A 27,688-nucleotide genomic window follows, 5' to 3' on the forward strand; every position below is an offset into this window, starting at 1 on the left:
CAGACAATTTGACACGGTCACTGAAACTTTTTAGATATATCGACTGAGAATCTTATAAAACATGCTATCGATTGTGTCACCTAAGTTTGTTCTTTACCTGGAAAGGCCCCTTCTGAATGAGATCATCCATTGAAACTACTGTCATGAGTCTCGGACAACCTGTCACAGGGTCATCCACCCTCTCCAAGTATACCCCCAAGAAACCACGCCCCCATCCCAAAAGAGCACGGCCTGATCCCAGAGGTCCTATAGAGTGCTGGTCCCTGGCAGGTAGAGCGTTATCGCTCTGTGAAGTCCTCAGTGAGCCTTGCTGCAACATGAGCAGCCTATCTGAACCCCTAGTGCCTCCTTCACTCTCCTTATCAATGTCCAGGCTCTTGGTACGCCCAGCCTGCTCTTTGGCTCCTCTACGGCTTTGCTCCTCTTCCTCGCTCCCCTCTGAGCTCTCCTCACCCTCCTGCTCCATCCCTGCCTCTCCAAGATCCATGGTGAAAAGGTCATAGAACTTTGAGCAGGAAGTGGCCAGGTACACCTTGTGGGCAAGAACACGAGTGGCCCCGGCCTGGAGGAGAAACAGGACGTCTCCACACAACGGTTGGCAGAAAAGAGAGTCTGGACCTTCTCCATCAATGGGAGGAGGATCAGGGATGCCCACGACAGGTCGTGGTGGTCTGGGAGGAAGAAAGGGAGCCTGAAGGAGGGGACGCTGAACCTTCTTTAGATGGGACTTCCAGAACTGAAGGTGGCGTCGAGAGATGAGTGCAGCACGGATAGCATTGTCAAAAACATCCTTTACTCCAAACTGAGCGACGATGCTTGTTTCATAGTATGGAATGCCAAGCTCCTTAGCGACCTCATGGCCTCGTTCTGGGGGAAGAATGTCTGTGGGTTTGATGGGTCTAATAGGGGAGAGTTGAAAAAGAACAAATAAATTCATACTGACCCCAAACTTGAACGATGGTGTAAAATATATCTTATTCTTTTTCATTTTCATTTGTAATTTTTTACTATTTATAATACATAATCAGATTTGTATTCTATGTAAATGTATCCATTTAGACAATCTAAATTATATTACAAAACTGATTTATAGATATATGTTGAATGATATTAGGGCCAATATTTTTAATTAAAGGGATGCCATAATAGCGACAGACTATGAATTTGGATCGGCCTAACTTATTAGGAATAGCAAAGATGTTTAAAACAGAAAGAACATATTTATACAAATACTGTCCTGAATTTCAACAATTATTTAACAAACTATACAAAAAGCAGCAACATCATGCATTTCACTGGGAGACTTTTGTTCTAACACTGAGGGTCTATATTGAACTTTTCACTTCAAAATAAAAATGTTTGTTCACAGAAATTAATTTAAATTTATATATGTCCTCAAATCCATTATTATCAATAAATACAGAAAACTTCTAACAGCCAAAATAAAATCACACTTACAGAACTGACTACAAATGTAAAAACACAATAATAATAATACAATGACTCGCAAAACGGAAGCCCCTGAAAACTTTTCATGCTGAAGTTTAATAACACAATATGTGCTACGAGTGGGTGTAGGATGTGGTCCGTACTTGGCCAGAGGCCGGCGAGCCCTGTTAACAGCGTCCAGATCAGCATAGCGCAGGTCCAGCTGGCAGCCCACCAGGATGATCGGGGTGCGGGGGCAGAAATGCTTAATCTCAGGGAACCACATGGTGCGGACATGGCGCAGGGAGTTCGGATTGGCCAAAGAGAAGCACAGCACTACCACATCTGATCTAAACACACAAAGAGAAAGAAATCAGTTTATTTTAAGAGAATACATCCGAAGAAATCATGTAATAGGCAGGAAATTGGCAAACCCTGGACACTAATCATCCTACACAGAGTGGACAGTGAATCACTGTTCTTGGAATAAAAACTGTGAAATGCAACAAATAATCATAATCAGTCTTTTGTGGAATGAAAACCGTGGTAAGACCATTTTCCAAGAGGCATGAACAAACTTCATAAAGAAACAGTGAGTGAGCGAGCAGCCAAATAAAGTAAGGATTGATAGATTGTGTGCATTAATGCATGTGTGCTCTTCCAGTGAATGTGTGAGCACACAAGGTGTTGTGCAAGTCATTAAAGCATCTTGTCTGACTGAATAACCAGCGCTGGTCTAATAACAGCGAGTTGTCTGAGCTGCACTCACAAGCTCATCATGTGAGACCAACATACACAAGAATGACTAATGGAGCAATGCACTGTTGTTGAAATGCAAACAGACCTGGTCTAGAAGATTTTTTTTTTACAGTTATGCATTTACACTGGAAAGTGCTTATGTGCGTGTTTAGATATAATATGACAGCCAATGTTTCTCAGACAACATTTCTAAGATATTTTCTAAAGTTATAATCTTTCTAGAAAATACGTATCGATTAATAAAGTGAAAATCTAGAGTTACTTTCTAAAAAAAAAGTTGTTTAATTATTGGCAAACACCTCATGTGTGATGATTAAACAAGGGAATTTTCTGAAAACATGAAATTACAGAAGTGGTCAAAAACATGTTTACTTCCTTTGGAAATACTTGATATTTTTCCATGTATGGTAATGTTAACATTGCAATAGGATTGCCCATATTTGCCCATTCCCATGTTTTTTTTGGTCAAAAAAAAAAAAAAAAAACTTATGAAAGCGATTCCAATGATATCATTCCTCTAGTTGTGATGTGGGCATTTTTAAAGGGGTCATATGATGCTTTTTTAAAGATCATTATTTGGTGTAACAGAATATGTTGACATGCTTTAATGTTCAAAAAACACATTATTTTTCAAATACTGTACATTATTGTAGGTCCTCAATGCACCGCCTCTCTCAAAAGCATCATTTTCTACACAGTGCATTGTGATTGGCCGAACACAGCAAGCACTCGTCGTAAATGTAATGCCCCTTTCCATAATTTCAAAATAAATGTAAAGACAGTAAATAATGTCCTTAGTTTTACCATCAGTTCAAGTGTGAAAGTGGAACAGAGTAGTGTGACAGACACAGTGATGAAGCTTGTATGTGTTTGCAGTACACAAGCCATGGACAGTTAAGACAGCTGACTCCACTGAGTGAGTGACTGTCTCTCTCTCTCTCTCTCTCTTTCTCTCTCATGCACGCGCGTGCGCACAGACACACGTGACACGCAAAACTCCACATTTGAACATTCAATAGCAAATACTTAAACTATTAACAAAACATACTTACAGTAGCTGATTCAGAAGCGCCAGATTGTCGTAGCAGAGTCAGAATTACCTCCTCTAATAGGTTCACGAAACGGTCATCCACAAAATGCGTTGCTGTTTTGTTGTAAGTAATCTTAAAGATTCCTAAATGCATCTACTTTCGGAAGGCCAAATAAAGTGCTTTTGCTTTCGCCTAGATACACACAGCATCTCACTGACATGGCTGCTTCAACACTAACTGCGGTTACTGAAACCACACCTTCTTTCTATGTGTGGACATTTGGGCGGCATTATGCAAATATTTCCATATAGTGATGTAGACATGTGGGGGTGTGTTTGAATGAGCCTTTTTAGGGGGGCGTGTCAGAGTCTTCACTTTGATAAAGAATATCTCTTTGGATTTGAGACTTTAGTCTTTGCAACCTTACAGATCTTCCTCATGCACCAAGAGAGAAAGACACTCCAAAGAGAAAGGAAAAATTTAAATTGCACCATATGACCCCTTTAAAACGATATATTTATTGTTATAGTTATCATGTTTAATTTGAATGGGCCTTAAGAAAAAAAAACACAGACTAAAACACAGACTAACACATCTGCAGATCTATCCACAACCATTCACCATCTCTCAGTGAATAACAACTGCTTGTGCTGTAGAAGCAATTGTTGAGGGTCATAAAGGACTGTGTTATGTAATCAGTATGTGTGGTGTTCTGTAGTGATATGTAGAGTATGTCTAAGTTCAAACTCCTGACTCCGTGTCTGCTTGACTACACTAGTGTAAATACTGTCTTGATCACAGACACATATTTAATATATATAAATAAACCTAAACATTCACAACAAAGACAATAGGCATAGTACATTAATGCTATAACACGGTAATTCAACACTGACTTACGAGTCTGTTCAAAATGACCTTTTTGTATATATGCATGATGCATATATTTATGTGTAAATATGTTTTAGCCCATGGCAGCAGGGCTTCCCCGCTGAGTCATGGTTCCTCCAGAGATTTCTAAATAAGTTTGGATCCTTTCACTTGTGTTTCACAATGTTTTTGTCAGGTCCTCTTCACAAATAATTAATAGATTTAGCTAGGCTTTGATAAACATTTTCAAGAAATGTAAAATGCGTCTGTGTGGGTGTGTATTTAGCTTAAGTAACAGACACCGGGGTGAAGGTCACCTGACTTTGTGTTTCCATAACAGGGCACCACCATTAATAATGCTTTATCAGCTGACTGCATCTGCCTCTGTACTGTGCACACACACTCTACGTGTCTGATCTCACAGACACACATTCTGTGGTTCATTCACACAGATTTCTCTGTCTTCCACTCTCTTTCTCCCTTTCTGCCACACAAATACATCCTACAAACACATCACATTCACAACGCTAATATATTGTTAAATTATTGGATGTATTACATAATCAAAACTTTAGTTGTCAATTACCAAGTAGATTGCTGTTTAAAAGTGTGGTGTCATTAAGATTTTTTAAAAGAAATTAATACTTTTATTCAGCAAGGATGCAATAAATTGATCAAAAGTGACAGTAAATGCTGTGCTTTTTTAAACTTTTTTTTCATCAAAAGTTCATCAAACCACAAATATATAATACAGTACTGTTTTCATTGATGATGATGACACAAATTATTTCTCAAGCAGCAAATCAGGATATTAGAATGATTTCTGAAAGATCATGTGACACTGAAGAATGGAGTAATGGCTGCTTTTTTCAAAAACATTAAGACATTTTACTGACCGCAAACCTGTAAATGCCAGTTTATCTGATGTGTGGGTACTTTGTGAGGTCAAAGATCTGAGCTGGTGACACAAAATGCCACAGGTTCATAGCATTTATTGAAAAACACTTATGATTACGAAAAATGTATATGAGGGAATCTCATACATTTGCTAAAAAGTATTTTAAAACTATTCTAATTGCATCAGAAATATCAGAATTTGTTTGCAGATGCTATGTTGTTTGATATTGTGTATTTAATGCAAAGAGATTCTTATATTTGAAGTGTGACTTAGGTTCAAATACATCTGGGAAGCACTGTAAGAATTTAGGAACAGTGTCAATCTCCCTCATCTCTGACCCATCTCCTTTTTTGGCTCAGCGGCTACTGTGATCTGCTGCACGGCCCCGAGCCAAAGCACCACTGCTGATCCACTGATCCTCAGCTGCGCTGAGAATAAGAGCCTCCACGCAGTGCTCTTTGGCTAGGCTTACAACACATTACCTTCCCAGCTGGAAGGATTAGGGCAATAACCAAACCTTGGCAGGGCAACACATGCCACAGCCAATAGTGGAGAGACACCAGAACAAACAAATGGAAGATTGATCTGAGGAACTGTATTGTGGGATGTCAAGTGTTTGTGTATCAAGGGGTTTAGTGTGCCATGGTCAAGTGGTTAACACACATGCCATGACACTGAGCACTATGAGTTCAAATCCAGCTTCATATTGTGTAACTGACCTGCCATAAGCGAAGCGTCTATCTTTGTGATGATCTCCAAATGTGTCCCACAGCCTGAGGGAGACACTGACCTCGTCCACCACATCTCGTGACCTCTCCAGCACCTGGACAAAACACTTTTGTTTAATTCTACCAGTACACCAATGGAAACACATTATATTCATAATAATGTGCAATGTAATTCTAAGTAAAGTAAACTTTACGTACAATCCTTATTTTAAATATTTTATTAGTATATTTTGTTTTATATTCGTTTTAATGAGCTTAATATGTATAACTGCACACAACACTTACAAATGCATATACAAATAAATTATATATTTCACAAAATGTGTTACTTTATAAATACACTGCTGTTCAAAAGTTTGGGATAAGTAAGATTTTTGATGATTATTTCTGCATTTAGGCTGCAAATACAAAAAAATAATAATCTTGTGAAATATTATTACAATTTAAAATACAGTTTATTTATTGTAATATACAGAAATAAAAATAATTTAATCATGTGATGCAAAGCTGAATTTTCATCATCCATTACTCCAGTCTTCAGTGTCTCATAATCCTTCAGAAAGTATTGCAGTTTATTAACAATATGTTTAAAAATAACAGCTTTATTCAAAATATAAATCTTTTCTAACAATATAAGTTGTTACCATCACTTTTTATTCAATTCATCCTTGCTGAAAGAAATTATTAGTTTCTTAACAGTAGTGTATATTATTACAAAATATTTGTTTTTTAAATCAATTCTGTTTTTGCTAAATGCAACATTTTTACTTTATATTCATCGAGGAAACCTAAAAAAAAGTATCACAGGTTCAGAAAAAAATTAATAATTAAGCAGTAAAAGCTGTTTCCAACATTGATAATAAATCAGCTTATTAGAACGATTTCTGAAGGATCATGTGACAGTATGATTCAGTAATGATGCTGAAAATTCAGCTTTAGTATAGTGAATGTGTGTATATGTCTATCTATTTATTTATTTATTGATATTTTAAATATGTACCCCCCCCCCCTTTTAACAATTTTACATAATCTAAAGTATATAAATACACTTGTTAAACAGGTTGTACTCCACTGTTATGTTTTTATGTACTTTTCTATTTGACTGTAACTTTTCCACTACAATGTCAGACTTCTGGCAAATGAGATATTCAGTATTTATGTCAACACTCAGTGCTCTTCAACATGTACACAATATGCCAAAGGTCTGCCCACCTCCTGGCACACACGGTATTGGTCGATGGCCCAGACAGTTGGCACGTGGGTGGCAAGCAGCTGGTACTGAGTAAGGGTGGCATTGCAGGCACGGGCACAGATCAGTCGGGTCTTGCCCACCGCATTATCACCCACCACCACACACTTTATGGTCTCCACATTAGGTCGCTCATAATCTGTGTCTATATCCATGGAGAGGGCCCTAAATGACAGAGAAGGAGAGAGATCATTTCAGTGAAGATAATCATCATTGTATTGATGAAAAACATGACAAAACTCAATTTCCATTTATGTTTAACTTAGAATGAATCAAAAATAAAAATAACAAGAGTTACAAAACGTTCAATTCACTGTGGTGACTCAAATCGACGTCCACATTAATGAATGGCGTCATCAATACTAACTACTCATTCACCAAATGTTCAAAGTTTAAAGAAAAATCTGGGTCAGGTGCTATTTCTGTCTGAGGAAGGAACAACAAAGACAGCCAACACAGTTCTGCACTTGGCTATACAGCGTTTCCAAGTATTCGAGTTTCAAAGTCAAAGTGAACAAGTGCATCTAGCACATTTTTTGTTTTTTTGAAAGTCTCAAAAGAATCTACCTGAAGCTAACTGAGGTCAATGTTGATTTGTATGAGAGAACACAGCTAAACCAGACAGCATTAACACGCATGCTTTGCCCAGGATACTGAAACAAACAGCGTTAACACAAACACTCACATAAACACTGACTGAAACCTGCTAAGTATCAAGACTGCAGCTCTCTGCAGAGAAAAGAAGAAGACTCTGCTGAGGGATGCAGCTGAAACAAACCATTAGGAAACCTGCTTGCCAGCACATATGACTGTAACTTAATATCCATGACAACTAGCAAGTTCTCTTTTAGGTACAGAAAAAAGTAAGCAATGTGAGGTTGTTTTTTCCGTAAAACAATGAAAGATTTTTGTTTCGTAATAAATGCAGACATTTGCTTCAGAGAGTCACATACATTTGAGCATGTGCATATAGCTGTGAAAACAAGAATCAATATTGACACAACACTATAATAAAAGAGGCCATATGCAATCAAATACAAATGATTTTGGGAACTGTAACTCCTCTGTGGCTTTAAAAGATGCTTGAATTACTCTTGGGAAGTGCACTAAAAGTGTACTGAGCTGCACAAATCAATTAGCTTTCCTGGAAACAATAAATAATTTCCTTGAATAAACACACAGGCAAAACCCTCGGCCAACTAAGAGCAGTGCATTCTTTTGATACAGCTAAAGTGATACTGCTATATACATTACAAGCCGCTCTGAGCTCCTCTGTCCAAGTCAGCTAACGTTCCATAAAAAGAGTTCATGAAAGATTAATGCAGCCACTGTTTATTGTTCCACTGACAAAGACGTCACAGTTCTGGCCTCCAATGACATACTGGGGTCTAAAAATGATTCTCATTCATTAAGTTCAGTCTGAGTAACAAGGTGCCAATTCTGACCAAGATTAGCATACTCAAAAACGGCCTGTAATAGGTCAAGCAACATTTTATCTATAGCAGCGGTACTCGGTTAATTCCTCGTGAGGGGAATGTAACAGCCTGCTTTGAGATTTTGGATCACTGAAGGAGGAGATTTCAGAGAAATGCTGTCAGTGGTAAGGGTGTTCTGGAGGAAGCTTCTTTCACAGGTTACATAACAATGGTGGCACAACGGGCCAATGAAGCTGAGCTGTAAATGTTTCTACATCTTTGAGTTACCTAACAGTAATCTTCACAACGGTTCTGTGAGAGTCATCAACATTCATAAAGGATGGCAAAGATAATTATGACTGCATATTAAAAATGTTAAAATGATAGCAGGGAGACCTTAACCTAATTTTCAATGAAATGGACTTGAGCATTTTTTCTCACCGTGCAAAAAGTAGGGGGCAGACTTGTGCACAATGTGTCCACTATTTAACTCTATTTGAATATGTTTTACAAAGCTACATTATCAACTTCTATGTAGGAAATTACATTCAAGGGATAGTAGTTTATTGAAAACAGACTGTTCTGTCATCATTTACTCTTTGTCATGTCATTTGGAACCTCTATGATTCTTTGGAAAAAATTGTGATTTTTTTATAATTTTATAACAGTACCATTCAAAGTTTGGGGTCAGTAAGACTTTTTTTTTTTTTAGAAGAAATTAATGCTTTTATTCAGCAACATTAAAACGTTTATAATGTTACCAAAGATTTTGATTTCAAATAATTGATGTTATCTTGAACTTTCTTTTCATTAAATAATTCTGAAAAAAAAGAAAAAAAAAGGAATCACATATCATTTCCACAAAAAATATTAAGCAGCACAAATATTTTCAACACTGATAATAAGAAATGTTTCTTGAGCACCAAATCAGCATATTATAATGATTTCTGAAGGATCATGTGACACTGAAGGCCGCTTTGCATAACAGGAATAATTCAGGAGAAATTCTTACAGGTTATGAGGGTGATTAAATGATGACAGAATTTAAATTTTTTTAGGAACACTTGGTGAGAATGTCTACAAACCGAGTATACAGTTTCCTTTTGTGACACACACAAACACAACAAACAAATGTGTATAATATAAGCAATGATACCAGAGACATGGTGTCTCATGAAGCTTTCAGCAGAGTCAGTTGAGTGAGTCAGTGTTTTATCATGGGGAATGAGACGAGCAGTGTGCCACACTAATGCTTGTTTTAGTGACAGGCAGTGATAGAAACAGTGGGAGATAAGGTCTAAGAATGAGCGAGAGGGAAAGAGAGAGAGAGATGAGACGCGTGGCAGACGCCCACTCCATTCACAAACACTGTACAGCCCACACAACCATTCGTCTGCTTGTGTTCAGCCCTGTCAGCCTCAGTGTGTGTGTGTGTGTGTGTGTGTGTGTATCTGAATATGTAGGTAGATAGAGAGTAGAATATCATAGCAAGTGGACCAACTACAACCCACAAGCAAATATGACAGTTAACAAACAATAAACTGGTTTGATACGCTATAATAACTTGCTCTCAAGCTTTCTTTCTCCACATAGTGGCAACCACTAAAACTGAAGTATGGATTTAAACAAAACATTTTGAGGAACTTCTCAAAAGAGATAAATCTAAAAAAAAAAAAAAAAAAAATCAGTAAGTTTGACTGTCCTTTCCCTTTCTGTAAATTTGTCTTTCTAGACAGCTGGGCAACAGAGACTTGCTCACCCCTCCTGCACTGTATGTGTGTGTGTGTGTGTGTGTGTTACATAATAGCTCCAGTGGCAAAGGCTGCTCTCTCTGCTGTCACATAACCAGAATTCATGACTGACCCTTGCGCTTAGAGAGCACCTGCAAACCCTTTACTTAAAACACTAAAAAAAGAGAAAACATCCAAATATAAAAACTAAATCAACCCTAACCGTATAAACACACACACTGGATTTCAACCCCCTGTCTGTCATAGTGATATAATTTCTGTAGTTTCCGCTAATGCTTTATGCCAAGTGTTTTGCCCCTGAGCGTGTCTGCATGGGTGTTTATAAAGACATATTTATAAGCATTTATAGAGGGGATGCGTAAAGACAGGCTCTGTCATGCGCCTAGACGACTTATGTAACGTGGTGGTCTCCTGCCTGCTGCCAGTAAACAAGTTAAAGTAGAGCAGCGTTTTGCTGCGCACCAGATTTCACACAGTATTTCCAAATACCCAACCGTTCCAAAATACTGTCCTCTGGTAAACACTGCACCTTGTGGCAGCGTAGCACCTTGGAGTGTCTTACACCACATGCTTCTGAACTGCAAAGAATCAAAGTCTTGTCAGCATGTCCAATGGCGGTTTCAGTGAAACAAATTAAAGGGATAGTTCACCCAAAAATCAAAATTATGTCATTAATAACTCACCCTCATGTCGTTCCAAACCCGTGAGACCTCCGTTTATCTTTGGAACACAGTTTAAGATATTTTAGATTTAGTCCGAGAGCTCTCAGTCCCTCCATTGAAACTGTGTGTACGGTTTACTGTCCATGTCCAGAAAGTTAATAAAAACATCATCAAAGTAGTCCTTGTGACATCCGAGGGTCAGTTAGAATTTTTTTAAGCATCGAAAATAAATTTTGGTCCAAAAATAGCAAAAACTACGACTTCATTCGGCACTGTCTTCTCTTCCGGGTCTGTTGTGAGATTTCAAAACACAATAGTATAGTGATATCCGGTTCGCGAACGAATCTTCGATGTAACCGGGTCTTCTTGAACCAGTTCACCAAATCGAACTGAATCATTTGAAATGGTTCGCATCTCCAATAAGCATTAATCCACAAATGACTTAAGCTGTTAACTTTTTTAAAGTGGCTGACACTACCTCTGAGTTAAAACAAACCAATATCCCGGAGTAATGCATTTACTCAAACAGTACACTGACTGAACTGCTGTGAAGAGAGAACTGAAGATGAACACCGAGCCGAGCCAGATAATGAACGAAAGATTGACTCATTCTCGAGTCAAGAACCGGTTGCATCGGTTTTCAGATCACCAGTAGTTCTTTCGGACAGTTCGATTCAATAAACCGGTTGAAGAAAACGGTTCACCGGTTCTTTTTCGCTCGACATAATGATGTCATTTGCGATGATTGCCCTTCATTCAAGCCTTCGGTTTACCTGGGCTCCTAAAATTAGCACAGAATCAGTTCAGAATCAATCACCAAAAGAATCAGTTCGGTTCAGACGCTCGATGTGTCATTCACGCTGAATCACACATGCGCAGTATCATCAGCTCCTCAGTTGTCAAATTGGACGCGTCTAACAGAAACGGTTCTTGACTCGAGAACAAGTCAATGTTTTGTTCATTATCTGGCTTGGCTCGGTGTTCATCTTCAGTTCTCTCTTCACAGCAGTTCAGTCAGTGTACTGTTTGAGTAGATGAATTACTCCGGGATATTGGTTTGTTTTAACTCAGAGGTAGTGTCAGCCACTTTAAAAAAGTTATAAGCTTAAGTCATTTGTGGATTAATGCGTGTTGGAGACGCAAACCGTTTTAAATGATTCAGTTCGATTTGGTGAACTGGTTCAAAAAGATCCGGTTACATCGAATGATTCGCTCGCGAACCGGATATCACAAACTGCTTTGTTTTTAACTCTCTCACAACAGACATGGAAGAGAAGACAATGCTGAATAAAGTCGTAGTTTTTGCTATTTTTGGACCAAAATGTATTTCCGAAAATTCTAACTGACCCTCTGATGTCACATGGACTACTTTGATTATGTTTTTCTTACCTTTCTGGACATGGACAGTAGACCGTACACACAGCTTCAATGGAGGGACTGAGAGCTCTCGGACTAAATCTAAAATATCTTAAACTGTTTTCCAAAGATAAACGGAGGTTTTACGGGTTTGAAACAACATCAGGGTAAGTTATTAATTACATAGTTTTGATTTTTGGGTGAACTAACCCTTTAAGGGCGTTTTATTTACTTCACATGCAGTGGTCACAAAAAGTGACTGGATGCTTAAGTCACACTTAATGCAGGAATGCCTTTGCATTTTTATAACAAAATAGAAAAACCAAGCAGAAATTATTTAAAAAAAATATATACCACATATACAAATTTTACACCAAAACATTAGATAAAAACAATTTTGTTAGGTTTTAAATGATTAAGAGCACTTGGGGCAGGCATGTCAACCATTCAAGTCAGAAACATGACACAGAAGTAGCCTAAAATAATAATAAATAAAAAGGTTTATATTATGGACAATAAATCCAAATAACTAAATTCAAAATGATGAAAATTATTCATTTCTATATGTGGTGTCAAAACTAAATGTTTGTGTGATATAAAGCAAGGTGTGAAAATCAAGTGATTAACTTTACACTTGTTGTCTGTCAGCTGTTTCATATATCACACCTTTAAACTGATTAAAAAACAGCATGCAAAATTTAAAATAACTTGCATAATCTTTCATTATAATTAATTACAGGGTTTTTGTTCACTGATCCCTCCATATACAGTAGATTTATAGATATATAATATTAATTATACTTTCATCAATGTGATACTGTCGAGTCCACTTGAACTTAGGACACATCCTACACCTGTGGATACTCTGCTCGGACATCTGGGTGAACTTGAGGAGAACTGACTTCATACATGCATTAAAAATCCCCTTTGAGACCAGTTTGTTACAAGCATGGCTTTTTTGCACATGCCACATGGTTTGATATTTAGTCATCTAATATTTTGCTATATTAGTTAAAAATTAAATGTCCAAAAACTTTTTGGGAGCAATATATACCATCTGCTGGTATTTTCCCATGGTCTTTGAACTGGACCTACTGGTCTACTCACACTCATGCTGTTTATGCTATTCGGTCATGATAGCAAGAACTACAATTTACTGTAGTTTCACAAAGAGACGTGCAAAAGTCAAGATGATTCACAAGAAAGTGACCCACCAATGAAGTCTTAAGCAAGAGTTTAACTATTTAGCGTCATGAGTCCTATGTAGGGATGGGAACTGAAAACCGGTTCTTATTCAGAACCGGTTTTGTTCTTTGAAAAGAACCAGAACCGTGAGCAATTTCTAAGTTTCGGTTCCGAAAACGGTTCTGGTGCAACACATGACCAAGCGCTGTGAGCAGCCTTGCGCTGGTGTTCTGAATATTCGGCGTTTCCCTTAAAGGATGTCACGAACCGAATAACAGACATGCCTCCCTGCCTCTTCAATTACTGAGCACATTGATTCCAATGACACGCATCCACAGACTCGTTGCGCTTTCTCGTCTTTAATTGCCGAACACATTGTTTCCCACGACTGTATGTGCACTCGCGCCTTTGATAACTGTGCACATAGTTTTGTCTGACTGTACATCTAACGGCAGCGCGCTGCACCTGCCGCCACTAAATGACATTATATTTGTCCCATATTGTCATTAATATACATACTGGCTTCAACTTGGACCACTAAATAAATAGACTGCTATTGTTATGCAAGTATGAGGGTTAGATTATTTAGTGTACAGGTCATTTCAAGAGTGATAAGCAAAGTTATAGAAAATATTTATTTTAATGCATTTTAAATGTTTAAAAATGTGGAACCCACTCATTGCATCACACCATCTCCTGACTGCATTATTATTTGTAAAATAGGGACTTTATGGAGAGTGTGTATACGTTTAACCGTTTATATTTAATATAACCGTTTATATTAAGTGTCTCAGCCCTCAAGGGACTATTTGGCCAACAAGCTTATTCCTGCTTGAAAAGCAAAACGTTATTGAAAGTGTAAAAAACCTCAACTTTGAAACACATGCTGATTGATGGACTAGCATTACTCAGCATTACTTACTACCTTCCAGCAACGCTACATTCAGTGAAGGTAAAATAGTAAAAAGCATAGTTCATTTAAATGAAACCAGAAGCCGAACCAGAAAATTTCAAAAAATACCCCACCCAACTTATGAAGATCTGTACACTGTAATATATGTTGCATTTTGACATTGCCAACCTTTAAATTAAAGGCAGGGTAGGTAATACATGTATAAACAACTTTCTTCCAAATGTGTTTAAACTTTCTATATATATCAATGCATAATTAAAATGTAAGTACTCTGATAAAAAGAGTATAAAAATCGAGTGACTCTAGACCGTTTAATCTGTATTAAACACAGCTCATTTTTCCATTTCGGGACGAAACATAGGATTGGCTTAGGCGACTGTCACTCTCTGGCAAACATGGCAACCACCCTTTTGCCACACATGACCTGCCCACTTGCGCGCGCACGTTTGATTTGAGGAATTCAAGAGGCACGGATCCTAGGAATACCAAAACAATGGCAGAGAAACAGCAAGCAAAATTCACAGTACCGGCCTATGCAGTTAGTGAAGGCAAACCAGGCAAAAAAGGAAGACAGTAACAGTACAAGAAAAGGCAATGAACAAAAATTCTTTGGATAAACAAAGAAATAAAACGCAAGTTAATATCGGCGTGGCTTTCCAGCGATGGCGAGAACTGAGGGAACTCTGAAAAGTGAAAAGTGAAAAGTGACTCCTTGATGGCTTTATTTCTGCTGGAAAGGTAAATCTTTCTTTTTGTATTTTGATCATACATATTTTTTTCATGAAGCATGTGTCATTAGCACACGTAGCTGCGTAATATAGCTAACATAACATTACTTAGCGAGCCGTAGTAGAGGCTTTGGAAGGAGCCCAGAAGGGAGGGGGTGGAGTGAATGGAAATAATGAGCTGTCTTTAAAACAGTCGTGAGAGGTCTACAGTCACTCGATTTTTATACTTTCTTTTTCAGAGTACTTACATTTTAATTATGTATTGATATATAAATAAAGTTTAAAGAAATTTGGAAAAAAAGTTTTTTTATACATTTTTTTACCTACCCTGCCTTTAAGTTGACAGTAAGTAATAAACAGTATTGAGCATTGAGTAGTTGAGTATTGTGCATTTTTCCTTACCACTTTTTTCTTAATAATTGTTTAATGATTTTAATGGAACCGGAATCAGAACCGGAACCATTAGGTGGAACCGGAACCGGAATCGGAACCGGAAAATTTCTAACGATTACCAACCCTAGTCCTATGGACCTTAGCTGCCATGTGCACTATAAATTTAACCATACCTTTACCCTTGAGAGCAAACTCAGCAATGAGAGACTCATTAAAATCAGCCATGGAAAAAGCAAAGGCTTCAGCTCTCAATGGACCCGCTGAAGTGGCTTATCGGAGATCACTTTTGCTATGGATGATTGTTTAGCATTTGTGTTTGTATTATGTTTATCAACACATGTCACTCTGATCAAATATTGTCAGATAAGTTAAGCATATGAAAAAAGCTGGTTACAAGTTGTAATATAGAATGTGAGTCACAGCAAAAGAGAAAGCACACTACAATTGTCTTATCAAGTACTGAACAGCATGACAGAGCAGGATGTTCACTGCAGTACGTAATGAGTGTGTAGCAGCAGTTGATTGCTGACAAGTAATGTCTGAACAATATAACAGTCACATCATAAAATAATGATTGCTGAATCAGCAAAAGACTAAAACACTTCACTTTATACCTGGATTATAATGGACAAAGAGTCAGTAAGCTCCAACAATAGCATTAGCGGGAGAGTTTGGCTAATGCCTACAAAGACACAAACAATAAAAACATGCAACATGGTGGAATTTTGGAGAATTCAAATGCTCAAGATATTTCCTGCGATTAGATCAGGTGTAAAGGCATTGTGTTAAACGTGTAGGGGGCAGCCATTGACAACCCCCCATTCATACTTTTAGGAAGCCCTAATTCAGCATCCATTCAGAATGAGCTTCATTGAGAAACATAAACCAGTAGTGAATTCTCACAGTAAGAGGATTTCTCGCTTTAAGATGAAATGGACTGCCAGGGAATTAAATGTCAGTTCATAATAATACAGAGAGAAAAAGATGAAAGAAAAGGTGAGCCAAGACCATGCTCGCCGCCGAATCAGATTGTGCAGTGGGAAATGATATCATACACACAGAGAAAAAAAAAAACCTTCCTATGAAGACTGAGAGGAAGCATAGCAATGAACTGGACAAAGCAAAGAGGTGGCGAATTTTAGCAACCGCTAAGTGATAGAAAGAAATGCTTCCTATGGCAAGCCATTTTATCATGTATTCCTTAAGACCTGCATCTATTGTTATGTTATTAGTAATTAATCCAATATTGACTGCACTGTTTTTCAGTTTTATTAGAATCTATTCATTACATACTAATAATCATCCCAACAGCAACAAGTATTCTATGTTACTATGCCAACAGAGACAAATAACTATAACACTGTTAGTGGAAACAAATTGCAAAAATTTGTAAATTTATCATATCCACCTTATTCTAAATTTAAGAGCGGGTGCTGCCATTTTTAACATGGTATGTGCAATCGCTTACAGTTACATTAGTGGAACATAACAGTCTGTTATGCAGCTGTTATTTGTAATCATTCTATTTTATATATTATTGTAATCATAAACACACTGGTTTGTAGCACCAATACTTTTACTAATTTGGTTTTACTCCATTGATATTCTGTAGTGGGTAAAGGGTCACACATTTATAGGAAAAAAGCTTGCGTCCACATTGGAAAATTAGATGAATAAGAGTTTGTGGTTCAGATATCACTTACTGTGTTACCTATTTCCGCTTTACTAGTAAATACTCATTAGATAAAAGTATGTGTTCCAGTAGTTTAGACTAGTGGTTCCCAAACACATTCCTGGAGCCCCCCAACACTGCAGGTTTTTCATGTCTCCTTAATTAAACACACCTGATTCAGATCATCAGCTTATTAGCAGAGACTCCATGACCTGAACTGGGTGTGTCAGACAAGAGAAAGATGCAAAATGTGCAGTGTTAGGGGCCTCCAGAATCGAGGTTGGGAACCACTGGTTTAGACTGAATAGTACTAACTGAAGACAAAGTAACATGAATTTACTGGGCACTAGAATGTAGGGCTATCAAATAATAATTCAAATGTAGACTATTTGTCAAATTCAAAATAAAAATCCACATCCGAATGCAAAAACGTTGCATTTGAATTTTAGGTGTGCGTCAGGCAGCCTTATCAGTGGCACATGAGATGTGTTGACAATGTACGTGTCATTGCATTTTGATACTTTTGTTAGCCTATCCAGTTGAATCCACTAAATGCGGTGCTGCTCATTCCAAATACTGCGGACAGAGAGAACATCAATGCAGAGAAAATCTATGGCAAAACTTTTTTGGTCTTTACCCATCCCACTTCATCTCAAGTTTTTAAATGAAAAAAAAGACTCTGTTATTATATAGTTACTATAAACTATTCATACATTATGCTGTTTTGTTTCTGATTAAGCAACTTTAAGTCAAATTATATTCTGTCAAAAAAACACGTTAATAACTAGGGCTGGGATTTTTCGATTAATCGTTTTTTAAAATGTGGTCGATTCAAAATCGATTCTCAAAGGTCATGAATCGATTTTTCCCCATATTTATTCCCGCAGACATTGAACATAAGAATAGCGTTAATCTAATTACAAATCTTCTCCACTAGATGTCACCCTCTTATGTGCCTTGTGCGATGTTACCAACGAACCTGTCATTCATTCCTTCAGTTTAAAGCAGTGGTTCTGAACCCGCGGCCCGTCACGAATTCAAATGCTGCCCACCATTTGCTGAACACACACACACACACACACAACTTTTGCAACTCACTTGAAGAAGTTAAAGCAAATGGAAACACCATATACTACGCAGCAATCATCTTTAATTGAAGAAATGTGGCAAAACGTCTCTGGAGAGAACCTCATATTATTAAATTCGAAAGTGCTTTCCATATTTGGATCAACATAGGCTACATTTGTGAACGCACATTTTCTGCAATGTCGCGCATCAGGTCATGCTCCCGTTCGCGTCCAGACTGCATCTTGCGTCCGCGAGTCCGCTATGGACCGCTAGGCAGGCATGACGTAAACATCGCCATCGGAGAGTGTGTACCGAGGCTCTGAGCAGACGACCGCGCGGACAGGTGCTCATGGTCAGTACTCTTCAAAAGCACAATTGCACATGTTCAGGCAGTGTGAAGAAGCCCATTGCCAATCGAACCAATCGGGCCGGGCTCGGGCTTGGGCTTGTGTGGTAAATGAGCGGTCATGTAATGTGTTTCAATTAGCGCGAGAAAGATGCGAAAATGTATGCCGAGTAGTTGAAACGGAGGCTTTCCTCTGACGATTACGTTTTTTGTAGCACCAGCAACTAAAGCAAAGTCTGAGGTTTGGAAAAGTTTTGACCTTGTTTATAATGAGAATAATGAGTGAATAATGACACACCATCAGTGAGTGCAGGAGCGCACTGAAGCCATCTACAGTGGATTCAATCATTTTCCTCCACAAAAACAGGTAGGCCTTACCTAATCTTGGTGAGTAAATGTTTTTCAAATAATAACTAAATATTATTTGAGTCTTAAATGCATAATGTAGACAGAGTAGGCTATACAAGCTAATGTTGGCATTATTATTTTATTATGTCAGCTGCTATGGCGAAGCAAATCCGGCAGAGCCTTTATCTTAATTCATTTCGTTATTGCCAAATACCCATCTTAATTTAGAATTTATCTTAATTTAATTTTTTAAGAAAGACTTGTATTTATTGGTGCGTTCGAATCGAAATCGATTTGAGAGCTTGTGAATCGAAATCGAATCGATCTGGAACATCTGAATCGATACCCAGCCCTATAAATAACGTGGTAACGCAAATTCATTTTAATGACACTAATTTTATTAACGCAAGATTAACACAGCGCGCATTTTCTTTTTGACCCGTGGCCTAACCTGTAGTTGGAGAAATGGAGATGCATAGTGTTGTCAACGTAGCAAGTTTTTCCCTAGATTTTTCAGACCCCTTCAGTGACATTTTTTTTTTTAATGACTACCGATAACTCTTTAGGGTTTGCACAAACCTTATTTAGTTTCTGAGACTCACCCGTACTGCCACATTAGTACGAGGTGATTATAAATCAGGATTTTAGTGCAGGTGAACATCTTGGAAGGGAGAGCTGGTTATGGTTGTGTAGTCTTAATGGGTCGCGTTTCAGTCACTATTTCATAATCATTCTGTTGTCTGACAACAGAAACAGTAAAATATATTAATGAAAACAGTCTTATTGAGAAATTAGCAGCATAAAAATACAGTATGTGGACACAGAGATGCAAACAAATGTAATAATAAATAATAACTGTACAGCATGTTCAGAAAAAGTAAGCTGCCCTGTCATGCAAAAATGTAAACAGGCTTGTCTAAGTAAATTGTACAGATTGCACAGAATAAATAAAGAGAAGTAACGGGAACCTGGTATTTCTATGTTCATTTTTCAAGTGTCTAATAGACATTAACAAGTTCTTTGAAAAACATCTATGACCGATGAAGCATGTCTAGTCTTCATGCTCTATGTTGCCTATGGTCTCACTAACAATAAACATACATTTGCATATAGCATCCATATATGTCCATGCTCATGTTGATAAGAGTATTAAAAACTTTAAAAAATATTAACTGAAAGTACATTTCAAAAAAAATTTTTTGAATAGTTGATACAGATTATTCACACCATGAAATGAATTACTAGCAAAAAAGTAACATTAGCCTACTTGTCACTGGTGGGAAACCAGCAGAAAAGGCTAAAATTGAAATGCACGAGTGGTGACTAAGTGAAAAGACACTAATTCGTACTAGAATATGAATAGTGAGTAGTATCTGAATTATTAGTAAATGTTAAAACGGCTTGCCATACGTTTCCAACATCAAGCGTTTAGAATGGGCGGTGGTTAGTGTGTGACTGTGTGTTTTTACAAGTCGTTTTTGATGCAGTTTGAGTGTAAGAATGCAACAGTAATTGAGAATCTGCAGATAGCTAAATGCAGCACGTCGTGAACAAATGTGCAATTTCTCCACCCTACCTTCCGACGCTTTCAGAATTGACCCACATGCCAGTCCTCGCGTGGTTCCTTCCTGGCTCCCGTTAAACCGGGTGCAGGAGACCAAATAAAACCGTTAAATGACTGAGACGTATCTGCAAAACTGGTTACTGTTTTGTGTTCAACTCGCTGGCGTGTCACGGCTGACACAAAGGCAGCATCTTCACACTCGCCTTCCCTGCAGAGCTAAAAGAGGAAAACACTGAAACAAGTTTGCAGAATGCATTGAAGAACCTCAACCGTTAGGTGTGCTACATCTATCCCTCGCTCTCAGCGATACCTCTTTTTCCTGAAAGTACTGACATTTATAGGTAAGCTCTCATTTTGGGGCGTTCGTTGGTGTGTTATTGTTTCTACAGCTGATTTCGCCCATGACACGCCCCTCCTCGTGCGTCACGTAAACTGAACTCACCCCTAATCCGTGTAACTGTGACTGGCAGCCAATCAAATCCATCGCAGCCGATGGCCCCGCCCCTTCTGGAAAGCTCGGGCTGCTGGGCCCGTTAACCCACAATCTACCAGTCATTTGTTTAGACTCAAACACGCGCTGACAGGCGGAGTGGTTATAAAACGTTTTCTACAGCAGAACACATTGTAGTTGCGTTTGAAAAACTAGTGTCATGTACTGAATCAATGGTGCGGATATTCAACAGATATTCAACAGATGCTTACGTTATTTATTACGAAACCACGCGTAATTTAAGGTTTCAGTCACATAGGTATTCACATTTGCGCACTATATATAATCCATTGGTCACAGACCGGTGCACTGCAGTGTTACGTTGTACACTCTTCTATATCGTTACATGATAAAATTGTAAAACCAAGATGCTAAATTCACGATAAAATTTTCCACATAAGAGTGACAGTTGCGAAATAAATGTAAAATAAGAATGATGCGCAGTGCTTTCATCAAACGGAAAGCCTCTCTTTTTCAACACGAATCTAGATAGACACCAAGCATAGCTACTAGTTTGTGTGTGTGTGTGTGTGTGTGTGTGTGTCCTTTAGGTGGTCTTAAATGTATTTAAATAAATTAACATTATAATAGCCTATTAAAATTATTTATAAAATAAAGTGTTACATTTTCTATAAAAAATATAAGTGCAACATATGATGTGTAACATTTCTTATACTGGAGAAAAACACTGAGCTAACACTGAAATTGTTTTTTTGTACTTTTTTTTTTTTGCCTGCAGCGTCCATGCTTGACAAACAGTATTAAGACTTTTTAATGCCATTTAAGACATGTAATGCCTTTCAACAATTGAGGATCTAAAACACTGTATTGGCAAATTATATGGGATTGTTTGATATTTGATTAGCCTACTCTTCAGATATATTTACCCATGTTATGTTTAACATCATGTTAAGCAGTTAATGTCAATCAAAAAGTAACACATAATAAAAACAAACGTAGCTTATGTTTTATTATTATTATTATTTCAGCATAAGTACAAGGACAACAATTATTGTTTGGGGAGACTTGAATAATAAACCTTCATAATTTTATGTCATATAGTGGAACTCACTTGTCCCTGTGAATTTATAAAACTGACAGAGCAAGTAATAAACACTGACCTCTAGTGATTTCTACTGGTATAAAACACAACAAAGACCTTTAGAAAGGGCAGCGAAAGAGAGAAAAGATCACCCAACTGCATAGCTGTCCCCGTTTTTATAGTATTCAAATTTGGATTATATTCACTGAAGCAATTATATTCACTCTTTTCAAACACCAAGACTGCGGATATCATTTCACAAAGTCTTTTAGTGATGTCAGTCACGGATTTTAGTAAGCACACACAGACCCTGTTCCCACACTTCAGTCAGTGTAGCCCTTTTTCTGCCATCCATCTCAGCCCCAGCTGGACTCTAGCAGGCGTGCCAGTGCCAGTGCAGCAGCGGGCCCAGAGAAAGTGATGCCACTATGGCCCCTCTGGAGCCCCTGGAATGAGAGTGAGAGACGAAGAACCGAGAGAGATGTGCAACTTGCAGCTATGAACATGTGGGCATTGTGGGATTTGTCTATGAAAGGGTTTAAATGGAAAGATGTATTATGAGGTGAGGTTAGTGAAAGTGTCTAAGCCTGTAATTTACAGTCAGGCTTCTTATACTGACATTATGACAGTGCAAAGCAAAGGAAATGGAGAGCAGAAACATAAATTAGACTGGGTGGATGAAGGGTGAGCCTGGGAAACATTATGAGGTGTCTCCTGCTGAGCTGAGCTATGTTTGTTATTGTGGTTTGTGGATGTGAGCGCAGGTCATGAGCACACACACATTTAGACCTGCACATTAAAATATGTTTTTTTTTTTTTTACCTTTTCCATTCTCTTTTAAACAAACTCGAACATACTCTCACTTGGCATAAACATGTTAACATGGATCCACTGTATTTAAGGTGGCTGGGCCTTACAAACTGTGTTTACATGGTCCCACTGTATGTCCAGCTATCATAACAAGATGTGTAACGCTTTCTTTTGCATATTGCATATACATATTCAGCTTCAGACCAAGCAAAGTAGTTCTACGTTCACGCTTTCAGTTTTTGGGACAGACAATCACATTTCCTTTACAAATGTGAGTCTCGAAATGTCCTGTTCACACAGCAGCTTACAGTTCTATTTGGAATGCTGTCTGTATGAATGTGCATCGTGAGTCAAGCCTGTTTTTCTTACTAATAACCATAGCGACAGTGACCAAAGTAAAATCAAAGATGGCGACGTGCATAAAACTGAAAGTCGTATCACTTTCTGACACAACAAAAGTCCAATTGAGCAGCGAGTTCTTTTGTCAAATCTTCTTTAACCTACAACAGCGGAGCATTTGAATCACGCACAGAATATAGAACTGACGGGATCTGAAACATTCAGATGACACACAGCTCATTTCTCTGTCACTGTAAGTTACCGAAAACACACATGAAAACACGTAATACACAGTAGACGCACGTTTGTGTGGCAGAGCAGCTCTATTGCACTGTATGACATGACAGACAACTAGTTGTCCAGTCCTGTTCTGTTCACACAACAGTGTTGCCAATTTCTTTCAATGGAAAGTAGTTAAAGCCAGCTTAAAAAGTCACTAAATGTTGCTAGATGACGTTATGCACCAATAAACATATTCATAATGTCATTGCGTCGTATTGCCTTTTACATTTGTTTGTCTCTCTGTGCTCATACTGTATTTTAACGCAGCCAAATTCTCAATAAAACTGTTTTCATTAATATATTTTACCATTTCTGTTGTCAGGCAATGGGTTATGAAATAGTGTCTGAAATGCGGCCTTTTAAGACTACCCAGCTCTCCCTTTCAAGATGTTAATCTGCAGAAAAATCCTGCTTTATAATCACCTGAGTCTCAGAAACTAAATAAGGTTTGGGCAAACCCTGAAGATTTATCGCTAGTCATTAAAAAAAACGTGCCCTTGAGCAAGGCACCAAACACCCAACTGTAAATGGCTGCCCACTGCTCTGGATGTGTGTTCACGGTGTGTGTGTTCACTGCTGTGTGTGTGCACTTTGGATGGGTTAAATGCAGAGCACAAATTCTCAGTATGGGTCACCACACTTGGCTGTATGTCACTTCACGTCTTGTAAATACTATAGTGTTTTTGAACCATACTAAAGTGTATTATACTGTATATATTATAGTATTTACAACACTCTGAGCGACTGCTGCATGAGGACTAGGCCACAGTGAGTGCTTTGAGACGGGGGTGGGGCCAGCAGCAGCATCTGTTGCTCGTTGAGAAGAGTAAGAATGATATGTGCTTTCACATCAGAGTCGCCAAAAGTCTCCAATAACATCAGAAAAAGTTGCTAGATTTGTCGCTAGTCACTTTTTTAAAATGTGTCGCTAGAAGGGTCTGAAAACTTGCTAAAAATAGTGACAAAGTGGCTAAGTTGGCAACACTGGTCTGAACGAACTGTGCGTGAAAGTAACCATATTAAGGACTAAAAAACAGTCTGACAACCGTATTCTGCTGCTGTGTGAACGTGGCCTAGGTCAGACCTGTTTAACAATGGGGAATCTTTTTAAGGAGCATAAATGCAATGAAGTTGATCTGCAAAAAGGAATAAACAAGAAGTCATAGAATGGCAGTAAATCAGTACAGCGATACCAGTGGACACATTGTCATCACAAGTGGGAACAGGGAAATGTATGCTGTACACTCACTCCTGTCATGGGTACTAATAGCTGGTGTTCAAAAAGTGATAAGATCATCGCCATGGACACAACGTCTCCAAACAAGTCCTTAAGCGCATAATGTGGAGAAAAAGATGAGTCTGACATTCTGAGAACAGGGGGAGGATTCCTGGTATCAGTCCATAAACAGTGGCATGGTGTTGCCCATGTGAGAAGCTTGTGAGGTTGTGCGCAGAACATCTAAACAAAGATAAGATTTATAAAAACAACACAGATAAAATGAGAGAAAAGTGGAATGAGTGTAGAATGAAAGGGGACAAAGAAAGAATGCTTAGATAAGGGGTCGGCAACCTTTATGGCATGACGTGCCATTCTTTATTTTTCTGATTAACCACTGTACCAACATCACTGGATATAGCCGTCGGTCATTTAAAATTATTATTTAAAGTTAACTGATATTAAATGATTTGCAGCTTCATCTTACCTCGCTCTCTTTAACGTTAAACTGAAGCTTTGCGCTCTGCTTCTGTGAACAGTAAATCCCACCTGCTTTGATTTGATTGGCCATATCATTCTTTTTGACATTGACGAGTGCTGTTAGACCGTTAATTCTCACAATTTAATAGTATTTATGGCTCTTAACAGGCTGTGTGACTATGAGAAGTTATTACCTCAAAATTAACGTCAGTATACAGTTTTCTCTATTGCTCGCGTGCAAGTGATTATCCCTCTGCGTGCCGCTGTTGGCACGTGTGCCGTAGGTTGCCGACCCCTGGCTTAGATATATGGCCATTGATTAAAGTTTTGCCATACACTGTAAAATTCATAAAAATATGGCACAATGTACTGCATTATGAAGGAATTTTTTAAAGGTGTTTTAGCTGTATTTTGCATTTTGCTCTTCACTGCGCTGTGTATTTTGGGTTAAAGGAAATGTCCTTAAAATTATTGGATAATGTCTTGGCAGAGAAGTATGGTAACACTTTAGTATATAGGGACCAATTTTCATTACAAACTTGTTGCTTATTAGCAAGCCTATTAATAAGATATTGGCTGTTTGTAAAGTGTACTTACAAAGCACATACTCTGCATGACCATATTCTACATCCCTAACACTACACAATACCTAAACATAACAACTACCTTTTTATGTATTAATAAGCAGCAAATTTGGAGTTAACTGATGCAAAGTCGTGGTTACTGGTTTGTTAATAAAGTGTGACCAAAATGACTTTTCCCCAGTGTAATTATTATGAACTTGATCATCTTCCATGAAGAGAAATTCAAATTAGATTATAATTTATACAGAACCAAAACCCAAAAGTGTAGATATAGATGACTTAAGTAAATTCGAAGTGAATTCAGCCTGGTTTTATGAACAGAAAGTTTAGGAGTATATTTATTGGAGATTAAAGGGGTATGATGGAGGTGGGCACAGAGGGGAGAATGTGAGACAGACTTTATCTCCACAACACTGGGACAAGCCACACTGTCTTATCAGCGCACAATTTCAAGCTCTCCAAGCATGTCAACACTGTGTTCATGCCAGCTGTCAGTGTACAACATGTGACCTACTTACTGTTCTGATTTATAGCACACTAGGTGTCAACTTTCTTCCAAAGTATGTAAAAAGTGCATTCTTATATATTCTTAATTAGTGTTTGATCTGCAAAGCATCTATATCATAATCTCTAAGTACTGTGATGAGTGAATCAGTTAATGATTTCATGTCTATTGTGTTTATTTCAGAAACCTTGCAGTTTTCCACTATCCTAAAATATATTGACACCTCCTTAAATATGTTGTCATATACATAAGTGTGATGCATTAAAATAACTGTGTATAGCAAAATAACTGCACAAAACAGTGTGACGAGTGGGGCGGGGCCGAGGGACGTGGGAACAGGAGCGAGGCCGGTGGAGTGATTGGAGATTAGCGACACCTGCGACACTCGCCGGTCTCGAGTCCCACAGAGGAGATGGAGGGATATAAAACTGGAGCGACGACAGTGACGGAGGAGAGAGGAACAGGCCTGGATTTTAGTTTGTGTTTTGATTTTTATTTGTGCGCGTCAGTCGTCTGTGAGGGGCTGACGCGCTGTTTTGTATTTATTTTGTCATTATTAAATATCAGTTGATTGTCCGCCGGTTCCCGCCTCCTTCTTCCCGAAGATTACGGAGTTTTTATTCATTACAAACAGCTATCAAGTCCACGTGCAAAAAGGTTAAATGGCAAACAAATGACTCTTATGAGCCAGTTCTTTTTAGTAAATCAATAACATACAACATGTTGTCTGATTCCTGAAATTAATGGCTCTTATGAGCTGGTGCTTTTGGGTGAACCAAAAACATTAAACATGACCAGTGTGCCCCGAATTCAGGACAAATCTTATTTTCAATGAATTACAAACATACAGAAAAACCAATATGTCCTGATTTATTGACACATGACTCTCACTAAGTGATTTTTTTTAGTGTATCATAAACATACAGTGTGGTTAAATTAATTAACTAATGAGCCAATTATTTTTTTGTGAATCAAAAGACAAACAGCTTGTCGGTTCTTAATGAAAAGTTTAAAAGACAAATCAGCACTATGAAAAAAAAATTTAAATATTGTATAATGTGCAGCACTATCACACAGAGAATTTATTTTATATGTAAGCATTTCTCAAATGTACTATAAATGAATCACAACTGAATCGTGAAATCTGTATTGATACCCAGCCCTATATGATATACCCAATGGCAAAACCACCTCCCAATCACAGCTTCTCCACCCAGCACTCTAGTCAGAGAATGCAGTGATGCTGTTGTTTGTTTGATGGCAACTACACTCCTACCGCAAACAACAGGCTTGAAGAAAAGACAGACGAGAGAGTAAGATAGCTTTGAGGTGGCTTTCCTGCATTCTTTGCTGGCATAAAGCAGCTTTGATGAATATGGAGTGAGCTTAACCTTGCTCTAGACTTCACTCAAGCCAGCGTTCATTAGAGTGGGGTTATTAATAAGACCTTCAAGCCACTCACAGACTGCTGTAAATCTGCAATTGGTTATAATTTGTTTTTAAGTGGACTATTTCTAAAGGAAAGGAAAGAACGTGATGTGTGGCCAAGTATGGTGTACCATACTTGGAATTTGTG

The 27,688-nt window shown here is 38.0% G+C and overlaps 1 protein-coding gene across 5 annotated transcripts in view; it reads right to left on the minus strand.

The window, feature by feature from the left end:
- Positions 1-27,688, minus strand: part of rhobtb4 (Rho related BTB domain containing 4) — a 51,305-nt gene that overhangs the window by 12,080 nt on the left and 11,537 nt on the right. For 4 of the 5 annotated variants that reach the window (XM_059550244.1, XM_059550243.1, XM_059550242.1 and 1 more), the window contains 4 exons: positions 6,927-7,128; positions 5,706-5,809; positions 1,593-1,778; positions 98-899 (listed from right to left, as the gene is read on the minus strand). In XM_059550244.1, the coding sequence (XP_059406227.1) occupies positions 98-899; positions 1,593-1,778; positions 5,706-5,809; positions 6,927-7,118 (1,284 nt within the window). In that variant the 5' untranslated portion in view covers positions 7,119-7,128. Of the gene's footprint in view, positions 1-97; positions 900-1,592; positions 1,779-5,705; positions 5,810-6,926; positions 7,129-20,376; positions 20,751-27,688 lie in introns of those variants that run through there. The other variant, XM_059550240.1, reaches the window with a different exon arrangement.

The sequence above is a fragment of the Carassius carassius genome, chromosome 5 (genome assembly GCF_963082965.1).
Source record: "Carassius carassius chromosome 5, fCarCar2.1, whole genome shotgun sequence".
NCBI lineage: Eukaryota > Metazoa > Chordata > Actinopteri > Cypriniformes > Cyprinidae > Carassius > Carassius carassius.